The 26,815-nt window shown below is 32.3% G+C and overlaps 1 protein-coding gene across 2 annotated transcripts in view; it reads left to right on the top strand.

The window, feature by feature from the left end:
* The window catches only part of LOC127736368 (protein ELYS-like), a 104,963-nt gene that overhangs the window by 16,305 nt on the left and 61,843 nt on the right, over positions 1-26,815 (top strand). For both annotated transcript variants that reach the window (XM_052246876.1, XM_052246877.1), the window contains exons 3-15: positions 114-370; positions 1,286-1,415; positions 3,138-3,278; positions 8,198-8,266; positions 9,910-10,018; positions 11,475-11,594; positions 13,462-13,546; positions 16,443-16,608; positions 18,471-18,600; positions 20,696-20,786; positions 22,333-22,426; positions 23,730-23,791; positions 25,664-25,789. In XM_052246876.1, the coding sequence (XP_052102836.1) occupies positions 114-370; positions 1,286-1,415; positions 3,138-3,278; positions 8,198-8,266; positions 9,910-10,018; positions 11,475-11,594; positions 13,462-13,546; positions 16,443-16,608; positions 18,471-18,600; positions 20,696-20,786; positions 22,333-22,426; positions 23,730-23,791; positions 25,664-25,789 (1,580 nt within the window). The remainder of the gene's footprint in view (positions 1-113; positions 371-1,285; positions 1,416-3,137; positions 3,279-8,197; positions 8,267-9,909; positions 10,019-11,474; positions 11,595-13,461; positions 13,547-16,442; positions 16,609-18,470; positions 18,601-20,695; positions 20,787-22,332; positions 22,427-23,729; positions 23,792-25,663; positions 25,790-26,815) is intronic.

Here is a 26,815-nt window from a genome sequence, read left to right on the forward strand (position 1 = left end):
GGGTTATGAACAACAAAATTATCCATTGTTCTTTAGATTCAGAAACTGTGAATTGCAGTAGGTTTTCTTCTTTCAGAAATCAATAGGTACAATGCTTGTTATTTATTTAATAGATGGAAAGTTCTTGTGGTTAGTCAGAGGTCCAGTGATAGAGGTACTAGATTCAACCTCTAGGAGACGTTTAGCAGCATGGGCATTTGGTGTCACTATCAAAGACACACACAGCTACATCACATGTGTCAAAGAATATTGCTATGGCAACAGTCCCAAACTTTTGGTGGGAGTATGCAATGCCCAACAGACAAGCATGTTATGTGTACTAGACTTGCAGAGCTCAAGGTTAAGCAAGGTCATTGAAATACCTCACAAAGTAAGTTGGACAAAGTGTGTTACCCATGAATAACTCTGAAATAGGTAGGATAGGTCATTAAAGGGGCATTAGCTGTCAAATTCATGTTCACAGATTTGACTCAAATTCTCATATTTGATTTATAACATACTAAAATGTATATCCAAATTATAAAAAGTCTAAAATAAACAATTTGCGATGCATGGACTCGATAATATGTATCAGAATTTTGTTTGATTTTAGTCTAAACGCCATCTAATTAACCATCAAAGTGACCTCCAAAGACTGCTGATGGTCATATAACCCTATATAAACATTAATATAGATATAAATAGATAGATTGCGACAATGTGCAGTTGGATTTTTCTAGGTCTGTTTGATTTCATATAATAGGTTAAAAAAATATGTTAATCATGTTTTTACCTTAGTGTATAAGAATGAGTTTTTGTGGATCGAATCAGTCAAACAAATGGTTTACCCTTGTTTCACTTTCAATGTTGACATTGTTTTCCTTTTAATAGCTGAACACACCTAGTTCATGCGTAACCCATCTTTAGCTAATGGGTTAAATTGGAGGTCACATGAATACGGATTCAATGAGGTCGAATTATTCACTTGCAAGTGAATAATTAATCAACGATATTTCTTTAATAGCTTATTTTTACAAATTTGAACCAAACTGGCTTGTAAAAGCGAATTATTATTTCACTATTTCACTTTCAGTAATGATTGAACAAAAACAAATCATATTTTAATTTTTTTATATCTCGTAGCTAATGCCCCTTTAAATTCATTTGAATTATTTGTTCTTTTTTTATTTGAAATATATAAAATAAGGAGATGTGGTATGATTGCCAATGAGACAACTCTCGACCAGAGACCAAATGACAAAGAAGTTAACAACTATAGGTATTCATGCATGTTACTGTTTTTCAGATAAATAGTGTTGAGGTTGTCACTAATGTAGGAGGAGATTTTATTCCAATGTGGGCTCTAAATGACCAGCTGAGATTATTTGATGGAATAATTGCTGTGGGAACCATATCCGGTATTGTATATTTAATAGGTAAGTCTTAGGTTGTGCTATTTTTATTGGATTTATTGTTGATGATACCCCCGCTTTCAAAAAAATACTGTTTTACCTCTGTCTGTCCATCTGTCAGTCCATCGGTCAGTCCGTCCCATGAGTATTTTTTGTCGCATCTTTCTCAGGAACTGCATTACAAGGATTTCTGAAATTTGGTTTCAGGTTTTATATGAGTCAGCTATACTGTGTGATGCGTTTTCAGATTCATCACTCAACAACTTCCTGTTTACCTTATACTTTTAGCGGGGCAGGGGTATCATTAGACCAGTAGCTCACAGATTCACTGTTCTGTTCCTGAATACACATGATATATTTGCCATTGGACAAAAAGCAAACAACAGCTAATAAAGTTTTAAATGCCTTACCTACAATATTAAAAGGCATTATGTTTTCTGTTCCTCCGTCCCTAAACAGGTTCAAGATTTGGCTTAAGGTTGTTTGCCATGAATTATTAGTCACATCAACTTTAAACTTAGTACTCAAATGCTCAAAATGATGGGGTCTTTTAATCTTAATTAGGGTTTTGAACTTGATTTCGTGGCTCACTGATCAGGTTAAAGTTTTGGTAGTTTACCATAAAGTTGTGGTTTCATCAACTTGAAACTTTGTACACATGTTCATTTTGATGTGAACTTTTTAAAAAATACATTTAATATTAGGGTTTTAGTCAAAATATTCATGGTTCACTGATCAGGGTAATCTTTTGGTTAAAGGTAGTGTACCATTAAGTCGTTATACAAACTTGAAACTAAGTACTCATGTTTATTTTGATGTAACCTTTTACAAATATATAGGCCAAGTTAGATTTCATGGTCCACTCAACATGGAAATGTGATAGTATGAGTTGAGCATGGTGTCATAGGAATACACATTTTTGTTTAAGTATATGTTTTAATCATAGAAATTGTATGTATGTATTTTTCTAGTGAGGTTGTGAGATCAGATATATGTAAGGACTGTTCCAGAATTGATTGTTTGGCGGGTCAAAAGGCACATCTATTTTAATTTGATGAATGTTTACTATATTAAAAGGATAGCCGTGTCAAATATAGGAAATGATAATTTTTTTGTTTTATTCATGGCAGCTGGGTAAAATGAAAGTAAATTTCTTTTATCCTGCAATCAGCCAACTATTGTACAAATAACAGGTACAAAAATAAATTTTTGCTTTATTTGAACATGTACAAATAAAGACTCCTGTTACCCGCTTCCATGTTGAGCAAGCAGTAATATGGATATTTCTTTCTGGGTAACAGTTCATTTTGGGGTCCACTTCGCGGTCCGTGTTTCAACCAAGTCGATTTCTTTGAATAATCAGAGGCAATGATTTGGATTTTAAAAACTAACACTCAAGTACTGGTTGTGAAATGCAGGATAAAAATAATATATGGACATTATCGGAAATATAAAATGTATTTGTACTCGCTAAGAAACAGGATAAAAGCTCAGCAAATCTCCCTTTTCATCCTGTTTCTAAAGCTCGTACAAATAAATTTTATATTTTCCGACAATGTACATATATTGTATATATAATAGGACAGTCAAGATTCAATTTTAAAGTCTGAATATATTTTTTTGAAGTTAACTTTGTTTTTACTTATTGTTGCATAGTCTACTAAAATGTTTATTTCATTGAATTGTTCTATCTTTAGTATATAGCTGTGGATATTTTTGTAGACATTACATCAAATCTTTTTTCAGATATGTGTATGGATGAAAATATTCATTCAGATGAGGTAATGCCATCCAAGTTACAGTACATCACTCCGAGATCCAGAGACACGGCAGATCGGCGTAGACAAGCTATTGCTAAAAGAAATCACCTTTGTCTTGTATTAGATGGTAAAATTGAGAACAATTACTTTTGATCCCTACTGCATTGAAACACTTTAAAGTTTACAATGATTATATGTCACGGAAAAACTGGTACATATAATGTGAAAGTTAAAATCATGAATAAATATGTATAAATAAAGACGCGCTAAAACTATATTAAAGAGGACAGGATGTCCTAAACATAAGGAATATGTAACTTAAGGATGTACTTAGGTGAAATTAAAAGAATTTACAATTGATACTATTGTATAAGTCAGAAAAGCATTAGTAAAGGAACAAAATAAGCTAAACATATTGATAGGTTATGGAGCTCCTTTTCGAGATATTTAATTTTTATATGACCGCAAAAACATTTTGCGGTCGTATATTGGTATGACGTTGGCGTCATCGTCGTCCGAAGACACATTGGTTTTCGCACTCTAACTTTAGTTTAAGTGAATGGATCTCTATGAAATTTTACCATAAGGTTCAATACCACAAAAGGAAGGTGGGGATTGATTTTGGGGGTTATGGTACCAACAGTTAAGGAATTAGGGGCCAAAAATAAGCATTTTTGTAACTTCCAGGCATAACTAGCGTGTTAGTGTATGGATCTCTCTGACATTGTACCACAAGGTTCCATATCACAAAGGGAATGCTGGGATTGTTTTTTGGGGTAGTTGCCCAAAACGTTTAGGAATTAGGGGCAAAAAAAGGGGCAAAAAACAAGCATTTTTCTAATTTCATGACAATAACTTGTGTGGAAGTGTAAGGATCTTTCTGAAATTGTACTACAAAGTTCCATATCTCAAAGGGAAAGCTGGAATTGAGTTTAAGGGTAATTGCTCAAAACGTTTAGGAATAAGGGGACTAAAAGGGGCCAAAAATAAGCATTTTTCTAGTTTCCAGACAATAAGTTGTGTTCAAGTGTATGGATCTCTCTGAAATTGTACTGCAAGGTACCATACCACAAAGGGAAGGCTGGGATAGATTTTGGGGGTAATTGCCTCAAATTTTAGGAATTAGGGGCAAAAAACAAGCATTTTTCTAGTTTCAGGACAATAACTTGTGTGTAAGTGTATGGATCTTTATGAAATTGTACTACAAGGTTCCTTATCACAAAGGGAAAGCTGGAATTGAGTTTGGGGGTAATTGCCCAAAACGTTTAGGAATAAGGGTCTAAAAGGGGCCAAAAATAAGCATTTTTCTAGTTTCCAGACAATAAGTTGTGTTCTAGTGTATGGATCTCTCTGAAATTGTACTGCAAGGTACCATACCACAAAGGGATGGCTGGGATTGATTTTGGGGGTAATTGCCTCAAAATTTTAGGAATTAGGGGCAAAAAACAAGCATGTTTATAGTTTCAGGACAATAACTTGTGTGTAAGTGTATGGATCTTTATGAAATTGTACTACAAGGTTCCTTATCACAAAGGGAAAGCTGGGTTTGAGTTTGGGGGTAATTGCCCTAAGCGTTTAGGAATTTGGGGCCAAAAAGGGGCCTAAAAACAAGCATTTTTCTAGTTTCCAGACAATAATTTGTGTTCAAGTGTATGGATCTCTCTGAAATTGTACTGCAAGGTACCATACCACAAAGGGAAGGCTGGGATTGAGTTATGGGTGATGAATCATAAGGGGGTTCAAAAAATTTTGGGGAGGGATTTTTTTTTCCTTTTTTATTCTTTAAAATTTTCCATTTTAAATTGGTTATTTCTGATTTTTATATAAAAGCAAATAATAATGATATGGTTTGAATAGGTAAATTAAAAAATTTTAAGTTCTTGGACCACATTCATTCTGTGTTAGAAACCTATATGCTGTGTCAAATATTTAATCACAATCCAAATTCAGTGCTGTATCAAGCTTGAATGTTGTGTCCATACTTGCCCCAACTGTTCAGGGTTCGACCTCTGCGGTCGTATCAAGCTGCGCCCAGCGGAGCATTTTATTAAAATATGGCGGAAAAAGGCTGACTCAGACTTTTACCTTATATTTGCATTGGTATTATTTGGGTCTCAAATCGAAAGAAAAGAAATCTAGAATCTGCTTAAATTTTGGTAAATGACTTTTTATGAGCTTTTGAAGTCTTATATGAAAAGAAAAATGGGTGTTATGGGGCAAAATATTTTACCCTGTATCGTAGGAAAAAAACCAAGGAGTCCGAACATCTGACAAAAATTTCTAAACCTTACCCAAGTACATCCTTAAAGGGAGGAAAATACGAAAATATATAAGTACAATGCTGAAGGTTCAAACCGAACCTATCTGGACTGGAAAACTGTAAACTTAACAACTTTCTTAAAAGAACAAACAGTGTACCGAAAACCAACTTATTTTTGCATATTTGGACTACCAAATTTGTGCTGGAAACACCAAATCCAGTATTTTGATTGGTTGATTTCTGAGTCTGAATATAATAATAGTACTCAAAAGTTTTATATCGGCAAGGGATTGAACATTTTGTTCAGGCAGAACTCAAAGATGTTCTTAAAATAGTTTTCAGAGGATGCTTGAAGGCAAATATGGATTTTTCTGTGGAGGTTAAACTTTAAGGATGTTTGCTCCTCTTGTTTTTGAATTTCTGCCAGATATCCTGAATCCTCTGGTTTTATCCATGTATTGCAGACTACACAAATGAATTTTATTTTTACAGGACATTCGGTCTGGTAAACAACCTAGTTTTACCAGACCGAATGAAATTTTACCTGACCAATATTTTTTACATCTAATTGTATATTATCCGACAAAATACAACAATCTTATGACTTATTGTGCCCTACTCCTCTCCAAAATGCACAAAAACAAAATCATGTGACAAAGAGTGTATACATGTATTTTGATGAAAGTTGTGCACAATTGCTTGAATGCATTTTAGTGATAAAGAAAAGTAATGTCACATTTTATTGGATTTTGACATGAAAATTATTTGTGAACTAAAAATTTTGAGTTTCTGTATAAAATATTTCCTGTATCTTCTTTCATTTTCATATATCTTTTGGTTTTCAATTCTAGTGTTTATATTTCATAGCTGTATTTTGTGAACCTGCTTGGATTTTTTTTATGTTTCTATTGTATTTGATCGGCAAACCCGGAAATTGTCCTTATCCGTTCCCGGAATCTGATCCGGTATTGTTTATATTTCCGGTTGATGGCAGCCATTGTTGTTTTTGTCAGTCAGGATATATGTTTTTACTCGGATTTACACATTACTTGTATGCGATTTTCGGCATAATGCTAGCGGTTGAACAAAATAAACATCGCTGTCATGAATAATAAAGATGAGAATGAATTTTGAAATCGTTTGGGAATTTTGCCCCCAAAATTGGGAAGTATGTAGGGTTTTTAAAAAAATCCACGAAAAATATAACACCGGACAGTAGGACCGGAATTCAACAAAATTTTACCAGACCGATCCATTATTCACCGGATTTGTCCGACGGTCCGACGTATTTCGTGTAGTCTGTGTATTGCCATTAAAAAATTTTGCCCACTAACCCCTACTCTTCTTTTCATAATTTTATTATATATAGTTTAAAAAGCCATATTTTCAAATCTTATAAAATCCTTGTTATTTTTTTATTATTTTTTGAAACAAAAAAGCGGCCAATGTTAAAAGTATGCAAAAATCTAGAGAGAATCATTTCCCGCCAAATTTTAAATGGCTTTTATCTTGAAAACAAGCACATGGACCCTTCATTATACGCTCGTTTACGGGACGTATTATGGTATACCGTTGTCCGTCTGTCTGTCATCAACATGTCGGACATTAACTCAAAAAGGCTTTAACCAATTTGCATAAAACTTTGGTGAATTATTTATATCTATTGACGTGAGCTCCCTTTCGTTTTTTATAAATTTTAGATTTTACGTTTCTGAGTTATGGGGTTTTATTCATTAAAAAAAAGGGGGATTTTCGAGTTTACGGATAATAACTCAAGAATGCTTTCACCAACTTGCAAGAAATGGTGGTGAATTGTTTATATCTATTGACATGAGCTCCCTTTTGATTTTTATAAATTGTAGATTTTATGTATCCGAGTTACAGGGTTTTATTCATAAAAAAAGGGGGATTTTCCAGTTTTTCGCAAAAAAATCAAAAATGCTTTCAGCAGTTCTTATGAAACTTTGGTGAATTGTTTATATCTATTGATGTAAGCTCCCTTTAGAATTTTATAAATTTTACATTTCACATTTCTGAGTTATGGGGTTTTATTAATTAAAAAAGGGGGGATTTTCCAGTTTTCGGACAATAACTCAAAAATGCTGTCAGCAATTCTCATGAAACTTTGGGGAATTGTTTATATCTATTGATGTAAGCTCCCTTCTGATTTTCAAAAATTTCTAATATGACATTGAGAATTAATTGAACTTTATTTGTTTATAGTCTGACAACAGATTTACTTAGTATTGCGCAACAGCACAGTGTATTGCACAACAGCAAGAAATCTTTAGTTGAATATAAATTCAATTCATATAACCAATTTCAAGTTCTTTGACTACATTTATTCAGAAACCTATAATATGTCAAATATTTAATTACAATCCAAATTCAGACATGTATCAAGCTTGAATATTGTGTCCATTTTTGCCCCAACTGTTCAGGGTTGGACCTCTGCGGGCGTATCCAGCTGTGCTTAGCGAAGCAGTTTATTTTTTTCTGCTTTTTTAGTTCCTTTATTTATATACTATCATTTTAGAACAGTCTTAAAAATCTTGTTATTTTGAAACAGAGCAGCGAACATCCTTAAGTATGTGGAAAACATATTATACAGGTGATGGGGTTTCTGAACAAGTGCCTTCAAGACTTCATGTACATTTTTGAAGTACTGACAACTGTTTGAATCAATTCTAATTTAAAATCCTGTTCAAGAAATTTGGTTAACATTTGAATGGTTTCGTCTGTTATGACAAATGAATTTAAGACAGTCCTATTTAATTCCATTTCAGAAGAATCCCATGGCAATTTATTTAAATATAGAAGATGTGATGGCACAGAACTGAAATCGTTTAATCCAAGTGAGTTTAATGCAGTATGATGGACAGATAGATGCATAATGACAAACAATCTTCCCATGTATGAAAGAATTCGAGCAAACATTCTCAGATTTTGATGGATTGCTGTTTAAAGTCCATCGGCAGATATTACTTGCATATTGGAATGACAAGATCCTACGTGATATGAATGTGAACATGCTTTGTATTAGACTGGCATTTGTTTAATGTGCTAGTTCACAGGGTAACAGTCTGCAGGAAGACATGTCACTATCCTGACACATTATTCTAAAACAATTAGTCTTTGCTCTGACTCCCAAATGCTGTGTTCTTAGCAGAGGGGCAGCAAATACCAATTTTCAAGGCTCTGGTTTTACAATGTTAATTTCAACAGTTGCATTTTACTATCAAATTACATACAAGAGAGACATATCTCAACAACAAAATCAAAATGTTTAAAAACTATCTATATATTTTTTTCAAATGAGAAAGTTTTTCACCAGCAGGAAGTTGAGATGAACAAGTACCGTATATCGGGGTTTTTTCGCGTGTGTTTAATTTTTCGCTTTTGGCACCTACAGAAACAGGAAAGTTTGACCCCATGTAAATTTCCCTGCCTATTTCAAGATTTACAGCTGTTTAAATGTTTCATAGATAAAACTTATAATTATCGAGTTTACATACAATTGATATCGAAACTCATTTCACCCTAAAGGTAAAATTACATTATATACAAAATCAGTCTTTTGTGTTGATCTGTAGATCACAAGAGTATGTATAATTAATTAAGATATCTGTTTTTATAATTATTAAATTGGCTTATCATACATGTCATACCTTTTGACAATACAGCAGTCAGTGACATGTTCAAAAATGTTAATTAACGACGTCTACTGATTGTTGTCATAACCCGAACATTCTGCATTTAGTGTAAAAATTAAATTAAAATAAATCACATTTTAACGGATATTTGCACGAATGTGCTTTCAAAATGCTCTGTTATACCAGCATAAACTTGATCAAAACCTTCATTTTCACCATGCCACTATGAACTTGATTTAAACGATTATTGAAAGATCTCCGAATATGTGTATCTTAGTTTATAGTACACGTATTTATTTGTAATCGATTATCTGTCAGTCAATAAAATTTATGTTGTTTACATCGTTAACATTACAATTCAGTGATTTTTTCACTTGTATTTTCAAATTCAGCGAAAATTTAACTTGCCCATTTTGTCATCAAATCGTGAAAAAAAGCCGATATACGGTATTAAAATGGAAAGTTGTTTATTAGTTACTGTGGAATCATTTATTTTCGTGGGTACTAATTTTCGTGGATTCAGTAAAACTTGCATTTTTCGTGGATATTTGATTTTATGCTTTCGCCAAATTCTGCACATAATACAATAGCAATTTGTAATACGTTGAATATTTGAAATCGGGGTTCGCCTGTATCTACATAATCCACAGAAATTGGTATCCCACGAATAATAATGAATCCACAGTAGGTTAAAAATGAAAATATCTGATATTTTGGTCTATCATAGGATAATAATAGTAAAAACAGTAACCTTACCAAATATTATTTAATAATTTCAAGATATTAAATAAAAAAATGAGTATCATTTTCACAGACAATGAATATTTGTTTTATATATATTACAGGTGATGTTGTAGTAACATGTTTAAAGTATATACCACAGATAGGGACCCTGGTTGTAGGGTTTAGTTTTGGAAGCTACCAGTTATGGAGGCTAAATGTACCTGTTTTAGAGTAAGTTGTGTGGGCAACAGCAAGTACCAGTGTTGAACAAGCTGTTTTAAGTTTTTTTGTGGAGAGGGATTGAAGGCTTATAAAATGAGCAGTGCAGGGTTGGTGGCTTGTTTCTATTGTAAAATGGAAACTTTTCGTGAAGGATTTATTTTTGCTAATATCCAGATTTATATTAAGTAGGAAATTATTCCTTAAGTAAATTTGATCTCTAAGGAAGTTAAGACTCTGAGACAAGAAAAACGTGAAAATGAAACCTCACAAGTAGGTTTGATAATTCATATCTTGTATACAGATGCCATCAGATTTGTTACCTTATGAGCTTGAATGTGAAAAATCTTACTCAATGTATTGGTTAAGTATACAGCAAGTGTCATACAGTAAACAGGACAGGATAAAGATAAAATATCTAAAATATTCACTCCATTGTTCCATTTAAAACGTATGTGGTATCCATGGAAGGCACTTTTATAATAGGGTAACCACCTGTTTAGGCAAATTACGAATTTCACTTAACTTGGGTGAATCACATCACATAGTGGAGATCTGAAAGTGCTTTCCTTGAGTCCCATGTATGATTTTATGGAACCGACCCAACTTCAATTTGATATTTAAGAGCCAGTTTTTGTAGGAATCAGGCAACTTTATAGAAGAATTTCAAACCAAGGCCAAAAAAATCCTGCCAACCTAACCATCCTAAGTTATCCTCATTCTGAGAAACAAATGGTAGGTCTTGAGTTTCTGTGTGCTGGTAATTCGAGACATCTCTAGATAATGTTTGGTTAGAATGATAGGAAATTATGGAGTAGTTCCTCTTAACTATTAAGAGCATTTCATCCAAATTATATCTTGAAATACCAGAATAGAAAAAGGAAATGAATATTATATCTCTGCACCATTATACATTTTGAATTTGAAATAATGTTAACTTGAGTGGGTTTTTGTTTGTCATGTTTTCACCACTGTCTAATTCTTATGCAGGTTTGCACCTAAAATCAAAATCAGAATCAGTGATAAAAAAACATGAAAATAAAACAAATCAAACAGGGTTTTCCTTCAATGTGCAAAAATTAAAACTTGGTAAAAATTATCTACTGTAAATTCAGGAAATTTTGCGATGTTTTTAATAATGCGAAAAAATTAGACAGTATCAGGTCGCAATAATAAAAACTCATAATTTCAGAAGACATTTTCTTTTAAAAAAAATTTGCAGTCACATTAATAAGATTTTGGCATTTTTGCCAGGGTCAGGGATTCGTAATAATAAATGCACCCATTAATTTACAGTATTCATATCAAATCAGCATGGTCCTGTCTAGGAATAAATTGACAGATTGTCCATCAAAATAGCCATCCATCCTATTTAGTGATTCCAATTAAATGGATCTTCAAAATTTAGATATGATGATATTCAAATTACAATGGTTTATAAACAAAAGTTTAAATTTGATCTTTTCAGATACAGTTCAAGAGTTGAAGAAGACAGTGGATCTGTCCTCAATGTGGCTTACCAGGAACCAGAAAATGATCCTAAAAACTTCTGTTATCTGTGGATCATCAGAGGTTGTGATTCTGAAGAGTAAGTAAAGGCTTTATGTTCTTGTGTGTTGCTTGGATGCTGTCTCATTGAAGTAGACAGTAGATCTGTCCTTCTTGTGGCTTACAAGGAACCAGAAAATGATCCTAAAAACTTCTGTTATCTGGATCATCAGAGGTTGTGATTCTGAAGAGTAAGTAAAGGCTTTATGTTCTTGTGTGTTGCTGGGATGCTGTCTCATTGAAGTAGACAGTGGATTTGTCCTTCATGTGGCTTACCAGGAACCAGAAAATGATCCTAAAAACTTCTGTCTCATTGAAGTAAATCCCCTTTTCTCTTTTGTTCATTATTATTCCTTGGAAAGATTAATTTGATCTTAAACTCAAAATCAGTTTTAAAAGAACTTCTGTTTGATTTTGAAATTTTCACACTTATTGTAGAAGCTGGACAATTAATAAACCTTACCATCTTGTATGAGCACATGTCCATTGTTGATGAGTATGTAGACCTCTATATAGATATAGGAAGATGTGGTATGAGTGCCAATGAGACAACTCTCCATCCAAGTTACAATTTATAAAAGTAAACCATTATAGGTCAAGGTACAGCCTTCAACACGGAGCCTTGGCTCACACCGAACAGCAAGCTATAAAGGGCCCCAAAAAAATTACTAGTGTAAAACCATTCAAACGGAAAAACCAACGGTCTAATCTATATGTCTATTCTGTAAAAGTTATTTTGTAATATTTAGAAAAGGAGTTGTGGGATTTATATCAATAAGACAACATTCCAGCAACATTGAAACATTTGTTTGACAGATCAACTAAACATTTGAAACCTTCTTACATACAATAATTGTTATCACCATAAAATAGTATAACCCCAATCTAGGAGAGGGGGCTATTATAAATTCACCTTATTTGTCTGTCTGGTTGTCCTAAACACATTTCCTTTGCACTTTTCTCATGGATTACTTATCAAAATGATTTTATATTTGGTCAGCTGCTTGACAGTGATGGGTGTATAGTATTATCACTTATGGATTTATTGGATACCTACTAAGTGTTTGCCAATACTTTGAATTTTTATACGCCCGTTTACGGGACGTATTATGGTATACCGTTGTCTGTCCGTCGTCAACATGTCGGACAATAACTCAAAAACGCTTTAACCAATTTGCATGAAACTTTGGTGAATTGTTTATATCAATTGAAGTGAGCTCCCTTTTGATTTTTATAAAATTTAGATTTTACGTTTCCAAGTTGTGGGGTTTCATTCATTAAAAAAGGGGGATTTTCCAGTTTTCTGACAATAACTCAAAAATGCTTTTAGCAGTTTTCGTGAACTTTGGTGACTTGTTTATATCTATTAACATAAGCTCCCTTTTGATTTTTGTAAATTTTTTATTTTATTTTCCGAGTTGTAGGATTTTATTCATAAAAAAGGGGGATTTTCCAGTTTTTGGACAATAACTCAAAAGTGCTTTGAGCAGTTTTCATGAAACTTTGGTGACTGTTTTATATCTATTACAATTGTTTTATATCTATTAAAATAACCTCCCTTTAGTTTTTATAAATTTCTGATATGACATTGAGGAGCAATGGAACTTTATTCATTGTAAAAGCGACGGGCATATCATGCGCTCATGGCACAGCTCTTTATTTGATATGATGAATGAAAAGAAATAATTTCGCCACACATTTCTCTCTGACAACTGAACAGAATGACTTCATATTTGGTCGACAGTTTAAAGGTGATCAGTTGTAAAGTGTGAGTGTTTTTCTGATCTGTTAGACACCTTCTTCCTATTTTCCATTACTTTGAATTACCTTTGGGGGTATGCTTAACATGACATTTGATGGATTCTTGTTATTTTTTAAATAGACTAATTTGTGAATTTTATTTTCAGAGAAGAGATGATATCATCTGCAGCTCTGTATCAGCTGGCTTACAACAAGAAGACTTGGTATAGTAACTATGGTGCTTTTTATGAGGTAAATATATAGTCCACACAGGGTAATTTAAATGGAATTTAAAAGAGGGGGAACACAAAGGTTCAATATGGCCCCTAAAATTCCATGAAAGGAGGATGTATGATATGAGCCATTGTTTGTTCTTAAAATTGCAAAACTGTAAAATTCTTAAGTTCTTTCAAAATAATTTTTATTTTATTGATAAATAAATAGGATGATATAATCGAGTTCTCGGCCAATGTAAATATGAGACTTGCCCAAAAAGATATTTTACCCACATAAACATCTTTGTGTAAGACCAGAGCTCCAGATAAGAATTCACAAATTGGTGTTTTTACCCACCATTTTTTATTTAATTGAGTGAAATAGTTTTTCAATTGCATTATTAATTCCAATTCACCCCTTCAAGCAAATATCAAATTGGGTTTTTCACCACCAAGCTCCTTAACATATTGGGTTTTCTCATCAACACGATATTGAATTTAGGCATGTCATAATCACATTCTATCAAACAGAGATGTTCATCCATCTTATTAATAAAATATGTTTCTTTTATATGTGATAGCTGTTTTATTTGGTTTATACACTGATGAGCAATTGTACATTTAATTTGTGTCCGGTTTCAACACAAAGTTTTGTATTTTCCATAACTTATATTTACTGGTGGCACTAATAGGACAGTACCTAATTACCTTTCTAGAGCACATATGATCACCATTCAGTTTATTTGGGATAGGTGTGGCTAATAGTTTTCAGATTTTTATGTAATATTTGTGAACATTAAGTGATGAAAGATAGTGTTGCCAGTCCCTATCACCTGTTTTCCAGACCTACTTTAAAAAAAAATAAGTAGCTCCCAGATTTAAGATATATATACATCAAAACCTTGCCCAGGTTTATAGGGTGGTTTAATGACTGAGACCACATTCAATTTACAAATAAGCCTGCAACATCAAATAAATAAATGTCAATGTTGTACTGCACTTGCCAATAAGACAACTACATGCATCTTAGGCATACAGAACAATAGACCAAAAACAAAGAAAGTGGCAAGCTACATTTACATCAAAACTAATATGTGTGTTCACTCATCAACTAAAATGAAATATATATTATATAAAGATCTACTCTTGAACTAAAAATAAACAATGTTTTTGTTTAATTTTATTTACATAAATCTGGGTTTACTTGTCCTTTATTAGAACTTTTGATTTCCAATGCTGACTTCATATAAGTGATTTGGCCGTTCATGTTCCAACTGATTTAGTTCTGATGAGTTCTAACCCTGTTCTCGTTAAGGCACGCAAACACGCCCTGGACGCGCCATTGCAATAACACTAGCTGAGTCTTGTTTTCATCAAAATTCCTCAACTCTCAAAAAGAAGCTAAAAACATGCTTCTATTCAATATTTTTACCGGAAATCTACTTTCGTTTTAAATCATTGCTAAGTGTAATGTTAAATCACGAGCAATACGAGAAGAATTATGACGACATGACTAACTATAATTGGATAAAGACAGAGAAGATCGAAATGTTTTCATCACCACATGTACCTTTAAGCAACGGAAAATTTCAACAGGTACCCTTTCAACACTCTTATTTTTAGAACAATAGCGACTAAAAGCATTAAGAACTCATGGTTTTGACAAATTATTGGGTTTTCCTTTGCATGAATTGGGTTTTCCATTATTTTTATTGCGTGATCACGCAAATATGCAGCTTATCTGGAGCTCTGGTAAGACATCTTTAAGCAAACTATCTTTTTGGGAAATGCCTTGGCTCATATTTAAATATATATGTAGAGGTCTATAAATAAGGATATTTTGGCAGATTTTGACGCTTTTCTGTAAAATAACCAGTTTGAAGCTCTAATGAAGATAAGTTAACCAAAATTCAAAGGTAAAAATAGTTATATCTGAAAAGGGAATGTCTTGTTAACATCTGAAGGATAACAGACTTTTGAATTTCCTATTTCAGTGTGCCAAATAATGACCTTGTCCTCCTCCTTTTATTGCCGAAATTATAAAGAGTTGAATATGTACACTGATCTGAAAAATCAACAAACTGTTTTCCACTTCATGTACAGTCAAACCTGCATAAGAGACTTCCTGTATTATATAACAAAAACCTGTGTTATAAGATAATTAACTAGGTCCCTCTGCAGTGCATTTCATATAGATTGAACCTGTATTAAAAGACCACCTGTCTTATGAGTCTACTTTTTTGCTCTTACTTAAGTGGTCTCTTAAAACACGCTTCACTGTATCTTGTTCTTTTATCTTCCATAATTAACCGCAATTTGATAATATGAGTTATAAATAATCTTAACTCATATTGTTGAAAAAAGTATTCCCTGTTATTAATACAGTTCAGGTAGAGCAGTTTTGAAAATTATGGATGGCAAGGAATGACTTGAAATCAAACTACAGGCATGATCAGCTGCAACTGGGGTTAAAGGATGTATATATCACCCAGTTGCATCTATTTATGACAAATTAAATTTGTTCCAGATGTAGCCTTTGTTTTCCAAAATGGAATTGGTCTTTTAAATGCTAGAACTATTAAAAACAATATCATAATTTGAAACTAGAAGCTCTTTCTAAAACAAACAGTTAACAGAAAAAAAAGGAATGCTAACATTTTGGGGCTAATTTTGCCATGTATTTAACATAGATAAAAAAAATATTGTATAATCACATTCATTTAATTGCAGAAGAAAATGTGAATATTAGCCTTGATGACACAATTTGTCTGTGGCATTATTTAAGTGTTAATGAAGATCTTTAGAAACATCTTGGCTTAATCACTATAGAGCACAAGTGTCACATTAAAACATATTTCTATTGCTAGTGAATAGATGAACACAAGATTCAGATAGTCTTATATTTTGTCAAATTTTGCTATTTTATATTTCAGGAATTAACCTCTGTCAGTTTGAGATTTGACCTTGAAATGACTGCTAACTTATTCAATGGTGCTTCTAATACAACAGTTTCCAGCAGAGCCATCACAGGATATACTTTGGAAGATCCAAACTACAAACCTCCTGCCAAACTCAATGAGGAGGAATCTTTTGAAGAAAGTAAGATACCTTTTCATCTTTTATATCTAGCTTTTGTCAATCAGCAGATGACCTGACATTTTCTGTTCATCTGTGTCCTATTTTTGTTAAGTTTTGGGTTTATCTCAATTTTTTATCACATATTTAGATATTTATAAAAATACAAATGATATTTCAACAAACTGTTCAGGGCTGTTCCATAAAAACATACATGGGACCCAGGGAAGGCACTTCCAAATCTCAAGTTTGCGATATTTTAAAGTACGAATAATTCCGGATTCATTTCCGGGATTTGTTTTGTTTATCAAATTGACAGGAAATCACTGTTAACATGGTTAATGGCTTTTTTATTTTATTACCTTTAAAAGTGTTTGAATATAACAGATAATAGTTGCACTCGTTTAATTTAGCATGAAATCAATTTGCATTTTACGATTAAATATTAAATTTGCTGAAGACAATTTCACGCATGCGTATTACATAGTAAATAAAGCACACGTGTTACTCACGAAAAAATACTTTTTTCTACGTAAATTTAGATTTAATTTTTTAATCAGAATTGATGACTGTCTTTGATGAAAAGTAAATAAATAATGAATACACTTGTCAGGGAACTTGAATGTTTTAAAGATGTTATTCTGAGCTTGTGATCACTGTCAGGTGTGAATTAAAACCACAGGTAAAAAGTGATTAGCGATCATTAGCCAATGTTTCCCGGAGGCATTGCTATAGATATTAGGAGGGCCCTCAGGATTATCAAACTACTGTAGTGGCAGTTTTATTACAGGAAAGGGATTATAAACAAAAACAAGTGATCACAAGTGCAAAATGGCGATTAAGAAATCCGATTTCAAACATTGAGTCAATGAAATGACCGAAATTACTTCTGTAAAAAAATAAAATTTGTCCTAAATCCCAATTACTCGTTTAGGACAAATAGTTTCATCTTAGGACATGACTGGCAAATATGACTGTTTCCGGACCCTTGCTCTGTAGGTGGTTACCCCATTTTTAAAGTGCCTTCCCTGTGTAACATGTATGTTTTAATGGAACAGCCCTCAACACTTTGGTCACAATGACTTATATTTGAAGATTTGGTTTCTGTGAAATGTATTGATATTTCACCATTATATTCTTACTGTTCAACAAACTTTCAGTTTATATTTGTTTCTCAAAATCGAAGAATTGTGGTCGATTCATGAGAAAGGAGTAGGTCCGGTAAGGGCTGATTTTGGCCTCAAATTTTAAGTTCATCTAATGAAAGATTTTGGACACTTTTGAAACACTTAAGTGTCGTCTTCAGTTGATTCAATTAGTTTATGTGAAAGATTTGAACTGATTTAGTCGAAGCTCAAATTGAAGATTAAATATGAAAAATCTATCAAAAATGCCATTTATAATATGTCACTTTTCAGATGGTTTTTGTCAAAAATGAAAATTTAACTAAAAATGCTCAAATTTGAAGATTTCAGTAATTTAGCATGACTTAATGATGCTAGTACCCGATATATGTGCAATGTATTGTCAAAAACAGCCCATATTTATGTAGCAGAAGTATTCTACTTTCCAATAAATAGCTAAAAGTTTACATTTTAACAGTTTTGTAAAACTGCTATATTTTGGGGCCAAAAAGGGGTCTTACTGGACCTACTCCTTTGTAATTTTAAGTCATTAAAAACATTTCAATTTTTCAGTGTTGTATTCAACCAAGAATTTTAAACATTTTACAAAAAAGAATGAAAAACTCTTGCTGTGAATGCTGTTTAAATGATAATAGAAGTTGTTTATGCTGTGACTTCATGTATGAAAAAATGACCCCCACTTTCAAGTCCTCTTATAATACATGTAATATATGAAATTGTGTAGAAGTATTTTTTATTCAGGCGTTCATGGTCCTGATTTGAGTCGTTGCCTTTTTGTTTGGGAGTCCACAGAAAGCAGTCAGAAAACTTACCAAATGGCAGTGTTTGATATGAACAGATGGTATCATGCTCAGATGCCAGCTACTCTCAGGTAGGCTAAGGGATAATAAATACATCTAAGGGATAATAAATACATCTAAGAGATAATAAATACATCTAAGAGATAATAAATACATCTAAGAGATAATAAATACATCTAAGGGATAATAAATACATCTTAGAGATAATAAATACATCTAAGGGATAATAAATACATCTAAGAGATAATAAATACATCTAAGAGATAATAAATACATCTAAGAGATAATAAATACATCTAAGGGATAATAAATACATCTAAGAGATAATAAATACATCTAAGGGATAATAAATACATCTAAGAGATAATAAATACATCTAAGAGATAATAAATACATCTAAATAATAATAAATACATCTAAATAATAAATACATCTAAGGCATAATAAATACATCTAAGAGATAATAAATACATCTAAGGGATAATAAATACATCTAAGGGATAATAAATACATCTAAGGCCGGTAAGGGATAATAAATACATCTAAGAGATAATAAATACATCTAAGGGATAATAAATACATCTAAGAGATAATAAATACATCTAAGGGATAATAAATACATCTAAGGGATAATAAATACATCTAAGAGATAATAAATACATCTAAGGGATAATAAATACATCTAAGGGATAGGGATAATAAATACATCTAAGAGATAATAAATACATCTAAGGGATAATAAATACATCTAAGAGATAATAAATACATCTAAGAGATAATAAATACATCTAAGGGATAATAAATACATCTAAGAGATAATAAATACATCTAAGGGATAATAAATACATCTAAGAGATAATAAATACATCTAAGGGATAATAAATACATCTAAGAGATAATAAATACATCTAAGGGATAATAAATACATCTAAGGGATAATAAATACATCTAAGAGATAATAAATACATCTAAGGGATAATAAATACATCTAAGAGATAATAAATACATCTAAGGGATAATAAATACATCTAAGAGATAATAAATACATCTAAGGGATAATAAATACATCTAAGGGATAATAAATACATCTAAGAGATAATAAATACATCTAAGGGATAATAAATACATAATAAATACAATATTATATAATAACAACAATTTGCTTCACAAAGGGATCACTTGTGTCTAAAGCAAGTATGAAAAAAAAAAGATTGTTGATAAAATAAAAAACAGCGACTCTTTTCACAAAAAATCTTACGAATAAAATTGATCGTAATTTATACTGAAATGTGTATGACTTACGAGAAATTTTTCTCTTAAGTTTTTTTGTGAAAAGAGCTTCAGAACTCAAGTAAATCTAAGGTAAAAAAAGAACTGAAGTTTATCGCTGATGACATAAGCAATTTCATATCAATAAATGATAATTTCTTAGATAACTTCAATGATTTATATTGAACTGAAATATAGATTAGAGGCAAGCAATTTCCCAATAATGCTCATTATTGTTGGAATAGCATCAGTGGTCCCATAGAAGCATGCTCACGTAGAGTGCTGGATGTTGTGTGTTTGATTCCCAACTGGGTACCAGACACTTTAAAAACGGTAGCATTTGCTGCTTCATATGTGACAAAACTGCATATAAAATCGTTGAAAATGTGTGCCTTGACATATTAGAAATTATTGTTGTTTTCTATTACCTGAAGAATCCCTTAGTATTTACGTTATGTTTGTTAAATAGTAAATTAAAAATTTCTATTTCACTTTGAAAAATGACACGATAATGTACCCTTAAAAAAATTGCACTAATTTAAAAAACCTTCATACTTAATTATACCTTAAAATGACCCACAAACTTGCTGTTAACAGTAAAATCACCAAAAGTTAATGCCCCTGCTGCAGTGGAGGGGGCATTAAGTGTTTCCCTTGTCCGTCTGTACGTCCCGAAATTGGTTTTTGTTCTCTAACTTATGTTTGCCTCAACCAAATGTTATAAAACTTATACACAATGCTTATGACCACAAATCTCAGATCAAATTCGAATTTGGATGGTGTCACATTTACTGTTTTTGAGTTATGTCCGTTTTTAACATTATAGCAACCCAGTATATATCGTATCATTATGAAAGAATATATATGATTGATTGGGATTAATTTAATTGATTACAGGGGTGTTGGAGGCAACCTGGCCACTTGTTCATATCTGTCGATACACTCTCTGGACGAGGCTGTTAACAACTCAGCACATGACGAATTGTTGGTAAGTTTTTGTAACATGAGTGATTTTAAATATCAATAAAACATCATCCCAACAACACAAAATTGTGAAAAAAGACACAATTTGCAAGTGCCAGATAGTATGGCTAGTTTTAAATTGTGATGAGTGCCAGATAGTATGGCTAGTTTTAAATTGCGACGAGCAAAGATAAATTCTAAATGAATTCATCAAAGGCAAGCATTGAAAGATATAATTTGAAGACTTGATTCTATTTAAATTTTATTTAAAAAAGGAGCATTTTTCTTGACAAATTTTGAGATTTTATTTCCTTGCCTTTTTGTCTGAATGAATTACATACACATAGTCAAAGACTTAAGAATAGACCAATGAATTTAGTTTTATCTGAAAGCTAGTTTAAATAAATGACTGTTTCCATGTGCTCATATTTATGCTTAATAACAATAAATAAAACCAAAACCAATAACCCCCTTGAAAAAAATTTGGTGACCCCCAGTATTTTCATATTAATAAAACAGAAACTTGAAACTAAGAACATATATTCATTGTGATGTGATTTTTGTCGCGCCTTCGACTTTTGTCGAAAAATCGAGACATAGCGATCCTACATTCCGTCGGCGGCGTCCACAAATATTCACTCTGTGGTTAAAGCTTTTGAAATTTTAATAACTTTCTTAAACTACCCTGGATTTCTACCAAACTTGGACAGAAGCTTGTTTATGATCATAAGATAATATTTAAAAGTAAATTTTGTAAAAAAAAAATTCCATTTTTTCCGTATTTTACTTATAAATGGACTTAGTTTTTCTGCCAGGAAACATTACATTCACTCTGTGGTTAAAGTTTTTGAAATTTTAATTACTTTCTTAAACTATCCTGGATTTGTACCAAACTTGGAAAGAAGCTTGTTTGGGATCATAAGATAGTATCCAGAAGTAAATTTTGTGAAAAAAAAAATTCCATTTTTTTCGTATTTTACTTATAAATGGACTTAGTTTTTCTGCCAGTTAACATTACATTCACTCTGTGGTTAAAGTTTTTAAAATTTTAACAACTTTCTTAAACTATCCTGGATTTGTACCAAACTTGGACAGAAGCTTGTTTATGATTAAAAGCTAGTATCTAAAAGGAAATTTTGTTAAAATTTTGTTCCATTTTTTTCCGTATTTTACTTGTAAATGGACTTAGTTTTTCTTCCAGTTAACATTACATAACAGTCTGCAGTTTAAGTTTTTATTTTAAAACATTTATTAGATTCATAAACTATCCTGTATTTTTACCAAACTTGGACAGAAGCTACTTACAATCAAAAGATAGTATAGAGAGGAATATTTTTATTAATTTTTTTCCTCATTTTTGTTGAGCCTGTGATTAACAGCAGAAGTCGGCGAGACACTGGGTTCTGCGGAACCCTTACAAATTTTTTTTAATTATATACCAAACTTAGGTTTTTTACCACAATTTCAGAGTTCACTGAACATAGAAATATAGTGTGAGCAGGACTATTTGACTCATATTCTTGTTAATCTATTTTCTAAAAATAACTATTTTATTTGATATTTATTGACAGGCTGTACATATCTTTACAAACAGCTTGAGGAAATTTATCAACACATCTCCTCTGCCACCAGAACAGCACTTTTATCCTGCATCTCTGGCATTTGGTAAGTTGAACATTAATTTTTCATTTTTTTTGATAAAAATAAGGAAATATGGTGGCATTATGACCTTGTTTTAAATTATTTTTTACGAAGGGTATAATGTTTTTGACCTGTCCGTCTGTCTGTCCGTCAGTCCGTCAGTCCTGTTTCTTGTCATCGCAACTCCTCTCAAACCACACAACAGAATTTCATGAAACCTTTTCAGATAATAAGGACATACTATGTAGATGTGCATATCGACAGGAATTTACGAATCAATTTTTTTCCCAGGAGTTGCGCCCCTTTGAACTTATTTGCCCAATATACTGCAACAGTTTGTCATCGCAACTCCTGTGAAACCACACAACAGAATTTCATGAAACCTTTTTAGATAATAAGGACATACTATGTAGATGTGCATATAGACAGGAAATTACGATTCAATTTTTTTTCTAGGAGTTATGTCATTTTGAACTTATTTGCTTCAATGTACTTCTGCAACAGTTTGTCATCGCAACTCCTCTGAAACCACACGACAGAATTTCATGAAACTTTGTAGATAATAAGGACATACTATGTAGATGTGCATATCGACAGGAAATTACGATTCAATTTTTTTTCTAGGAGTTACGCCCCTTTGAACTTATTTGCTTCAATGTACTTCTGCAACAGTTTGTCATTGCAACTCCTCTGAAACCACACGACAGAATTTCATGAAACTTTGTAGATAATAAGGACATACTATGTAGATGTGCATATTGACAGGAAATTATGATTCAATTTTTTTTCTTACACTTATTTTATTTCTCCAATGACAATGTGGGGACATGGGGTATGTGAGCGCACTCACTAAGGTTCTTTAATCATTTCAGTCAAATTTATGGGATAAGCAGTTTTATATGTCTGTTATACGGATTTAATTTACCTGGTTTTCTTTTGTTAAATTGTTTATGATGAAAAATTAGCTTACACATAGCTTGGATCACGTCTTGAACTGTGTTTTTTTTAAAAAGGAAGAAAACTCAAAAAAAAATTTGGGAATATTGGTGTGTATGGGAGGCAACTCTTGATAACCTTTTGATATAAAAAGCATAGGTATCATAGATTTTTTTTTAAAACAACTGTTGCATGTTAAACACAAAGAGAGAAATAAATTTCATGATTTTGCATCATTTTCTTTGACCATTTTAGCTATGATTAAGCATGTTACTGTGCTAAACCAGAGATTTTTTTTAATGTCTTAGATAAATGCTTGCTTCAAAACAAGTAAATCTAAAATAGAAAGAATTTCACTATTTTGTCAATAATAGTATCGTTTTGTTTTCAGACGCTTTGTTGATAATGGATTCTGGTTTAATGAAATGTCATTTCCTTGGTACACAGAGACAGGTATGATTCTAAACAATAACCAAATTATAATCTTTTAAAACCAATATCAAGTTACTCCAAAAGTTTACATTTTAATCAGTTTTTGATAAAACATATAAATGTGAGTTTCCAGCCTCATGCTACATATAAAAAGAATATTTTTTATTCATTTTTATGTCCCGGCAGCATTGGAGGGGACATTTAGTGTTACCCTTGTCTGTCCATCCGTATGTTCAAAATTAGTTTCTGTTCTCTAACATTAGTTTGCCTCAACCAAATGTAATCAAACTTGTACACAATGCCATCTTCGCTAGCCAAGGATAACGATCCAGTCCCCTCCTCTCCACTCTTGGCGGATTAAGATAGAATTTCGGATCCACGATGTAATGATTTCCATTGTTTGCAGTTGCAACTGGCTGCATCCAATCAAAAAGAGCCTTAAAGATGATCACGTGTAAATATTGAAAATGTAAATAAACATTTGCCACATGCAGATTGTGCAACAAGTCTTTACCACCAAAACATAGGACGATATTTAGTGACAATCTTAAAGTTCTTAATCAACTAATTGAAGTTTCTGGGTATGTTTATCGTGCAAATGTTGGAATGACAATGTTTATTTTCGGGTCCTGCTTCACAAAATTTGTAAACACTAGACACAACCGTTTTTGACAACTCCCTACTGAAGAGTGTTCAAGTGCTACCATTGGTCAAGAATGATGTAGTCGGAATGGTCGTGACTTTTGTCTACTGGTAGATAGCGCAGCATTGTAATCACAAATGTTGGTTTAATCTGCCATGGGTGGAGAGGAGGGGACTGGATCGTAATCCTTGGTTAGCGAAGATGACACAATGCTTATTACCATAAAACGTAGATCAAGTTCGAATTTGGGTGGCGTCACTTTTACAGTTCTCTAGTTATGTCATAATGTTATATGCAAGAGTGGGCATCATTTGTGTCCCATGGACACATTCTTCATTTTTTTTTTTCATTTGACCTGTAGTTGCTAACATTTATGTCATAAAGTCTTTGGTGGAAAGTGGAAAATTAACACTTTTTATTGATAAGTTTATTGCTGATAGCTATTAAATGCTTGTACCTTTTTCCAATAAGCTGATTATTTATTTTCTGTCAAGATCGAAACATGTGACGAGTTCCAGGTTAAAAAGCCGATTGACACTGAAAAAGTCAGAAAGTCCAGAAAAAAATAAATAAGATGGACAATGTCTAACTGCTATAATTCTTTTCTTATGTTGCCATAAATGATTTTTTTTTTTGCAAACACAGATGAAAAATTAAAAGTGTAAAATACTGTATTTTGGCGGATTATTTTCGCATTGGGTTTAGGAGATAACTGTATTGTATTTTAAGCTCAGACGACATCAATTGGTGATTTGATGGTGGCAAATTAAGTCTACTGGCGACGTGTTAGCGGTGCCAGTAAACGGGTATTTGCGACCATCAAATCAAAAATTGATGCTGTCGGAGCTTAAAATACAATATTATCTCCATTCTAATGAAACTGACAGAAAACAACGTCAAATCATACATTTAAAATCGATCATACGTCGTCTGTGCTTACGCGTACGTTTTCATAGCATCAATTGTGAATTGATGCCATGAGAGTTGGTGACGTTATCCAATCAAAATTAACATTACAAACGATATTGCATTAGAATTGATCATGGTTTGAATCTTAAATGGGACAGTTAAATTTTTGATGTTTTCATTATTTATGATCTTGTATAATACATTTTAATGAACAGTGAGAGGTTCCCATAGGGTAAATTTTGCAGTAAATTGTCAATCGCAAAAAAAGCTAAAATTACACACATTAAAATGTTCCTATATAAAGTATGTCTTTGCTCAGTGTTTTCCTTTTATCTTGACAGGTTTTAGCTAGCATTGAGAAGATAGGACCATCAGTCTTACTAAACTGCAAAGAACAGTATAATTTGTGTATCTTAATGGGCTTACTGCCTCGTCCATTAGACATTTCATCTCACAACCCCACAACAGTATGTTAATTAATCAAAAGTTTATATTGATAAAAAAAATTGGTATTTCACTCTTGGCTATATAATGGCAGCCGTTTTTTAAGGTGGGAGGAAGCTGGAAAGCAGAAAACTGGCAATCCTAGTCGATTAAGATCAGAGTCGAAAGCACCTTACAAAGAGGGGGGATCGAAATTGCAACCTCAGTGGTGACATGCTATTGATCACTTCAGATGAACAACTTAGACCACTTTTCCACTGAGGCCCCATAAATAATAAGCAATGTGGGAGTTACATCAATGACTCAATATTTAACAGCACAATAAAACCAAAACGAATATCTGTAAAGGTCAACATATGGTTTTCCACAATAAACATAGACTGTGCTGTATGTCTTAATTAAAAAAAAGTTCACAATGATTGAAGAATCTAGTGCTATTGTGATTTATTGACAACTTTGATTTGATGAATGACAACATAAACATTGAACTCTTTAATTCATAAAAAGCATTGTCGTCTTTTATCTAGTTTAAAAGGTCTTGATTACATATGATTTTATTAGATTCTTGGGCACAAATGTTAAAGAAATAAGTGGTATTTTTCCCACCACATTTCCCAAGTCAGGAACCTCTGGCCTTTGTTAGTCTTGTATATTTTTTTAATTTTGGTTCATTTATATGTTTAGAAGTTTAGTGTGACATCCATTTTCGCTGAACTAGTATACATTTTTATTTAAGGGCCAACTGAAGCCCGCTTCCGGTTGCAGGATTTTCTTGCTGTGTTGAAGACCCATTGGTGGCCTTGGGCTGTTTTCTGCTCTTTGATCGGGTTGTCTCTTTGACACATTCCCTGTTTCCATTCTCAATTTTATTCCATTGACAGAATTTGAGATAGAGTTATTTCCCTTGGCTGCCATTTTGGATTGCACACTTGTTGATTTTCTTATTTGACTAACCAAATTTTAACATGTGGTTCAAGCAAATGAAAGTTGTTCAGAAAACAATTTTTTAGATCTAAAGTCTTAAGGATCTTGATTTTTAAGGAATTTGT

The sequence above is a fragment of the Mytilus californianus genome, unplaced genomic scaffold (genome assembly GCF_021869535.1).
Source record: "Mytilus californianus isolate M0D057914Y unplaced genomic scaffold, xbMytCali1.0.p SCAF_30, whole genome shotgun sequence".
Taxonomy (NCBI): Eukaryota; Metazoa; Mollusca; class Bivalvia; order Mytilida; family Mytilidae; genus Mytilus; species Mytilus californianus.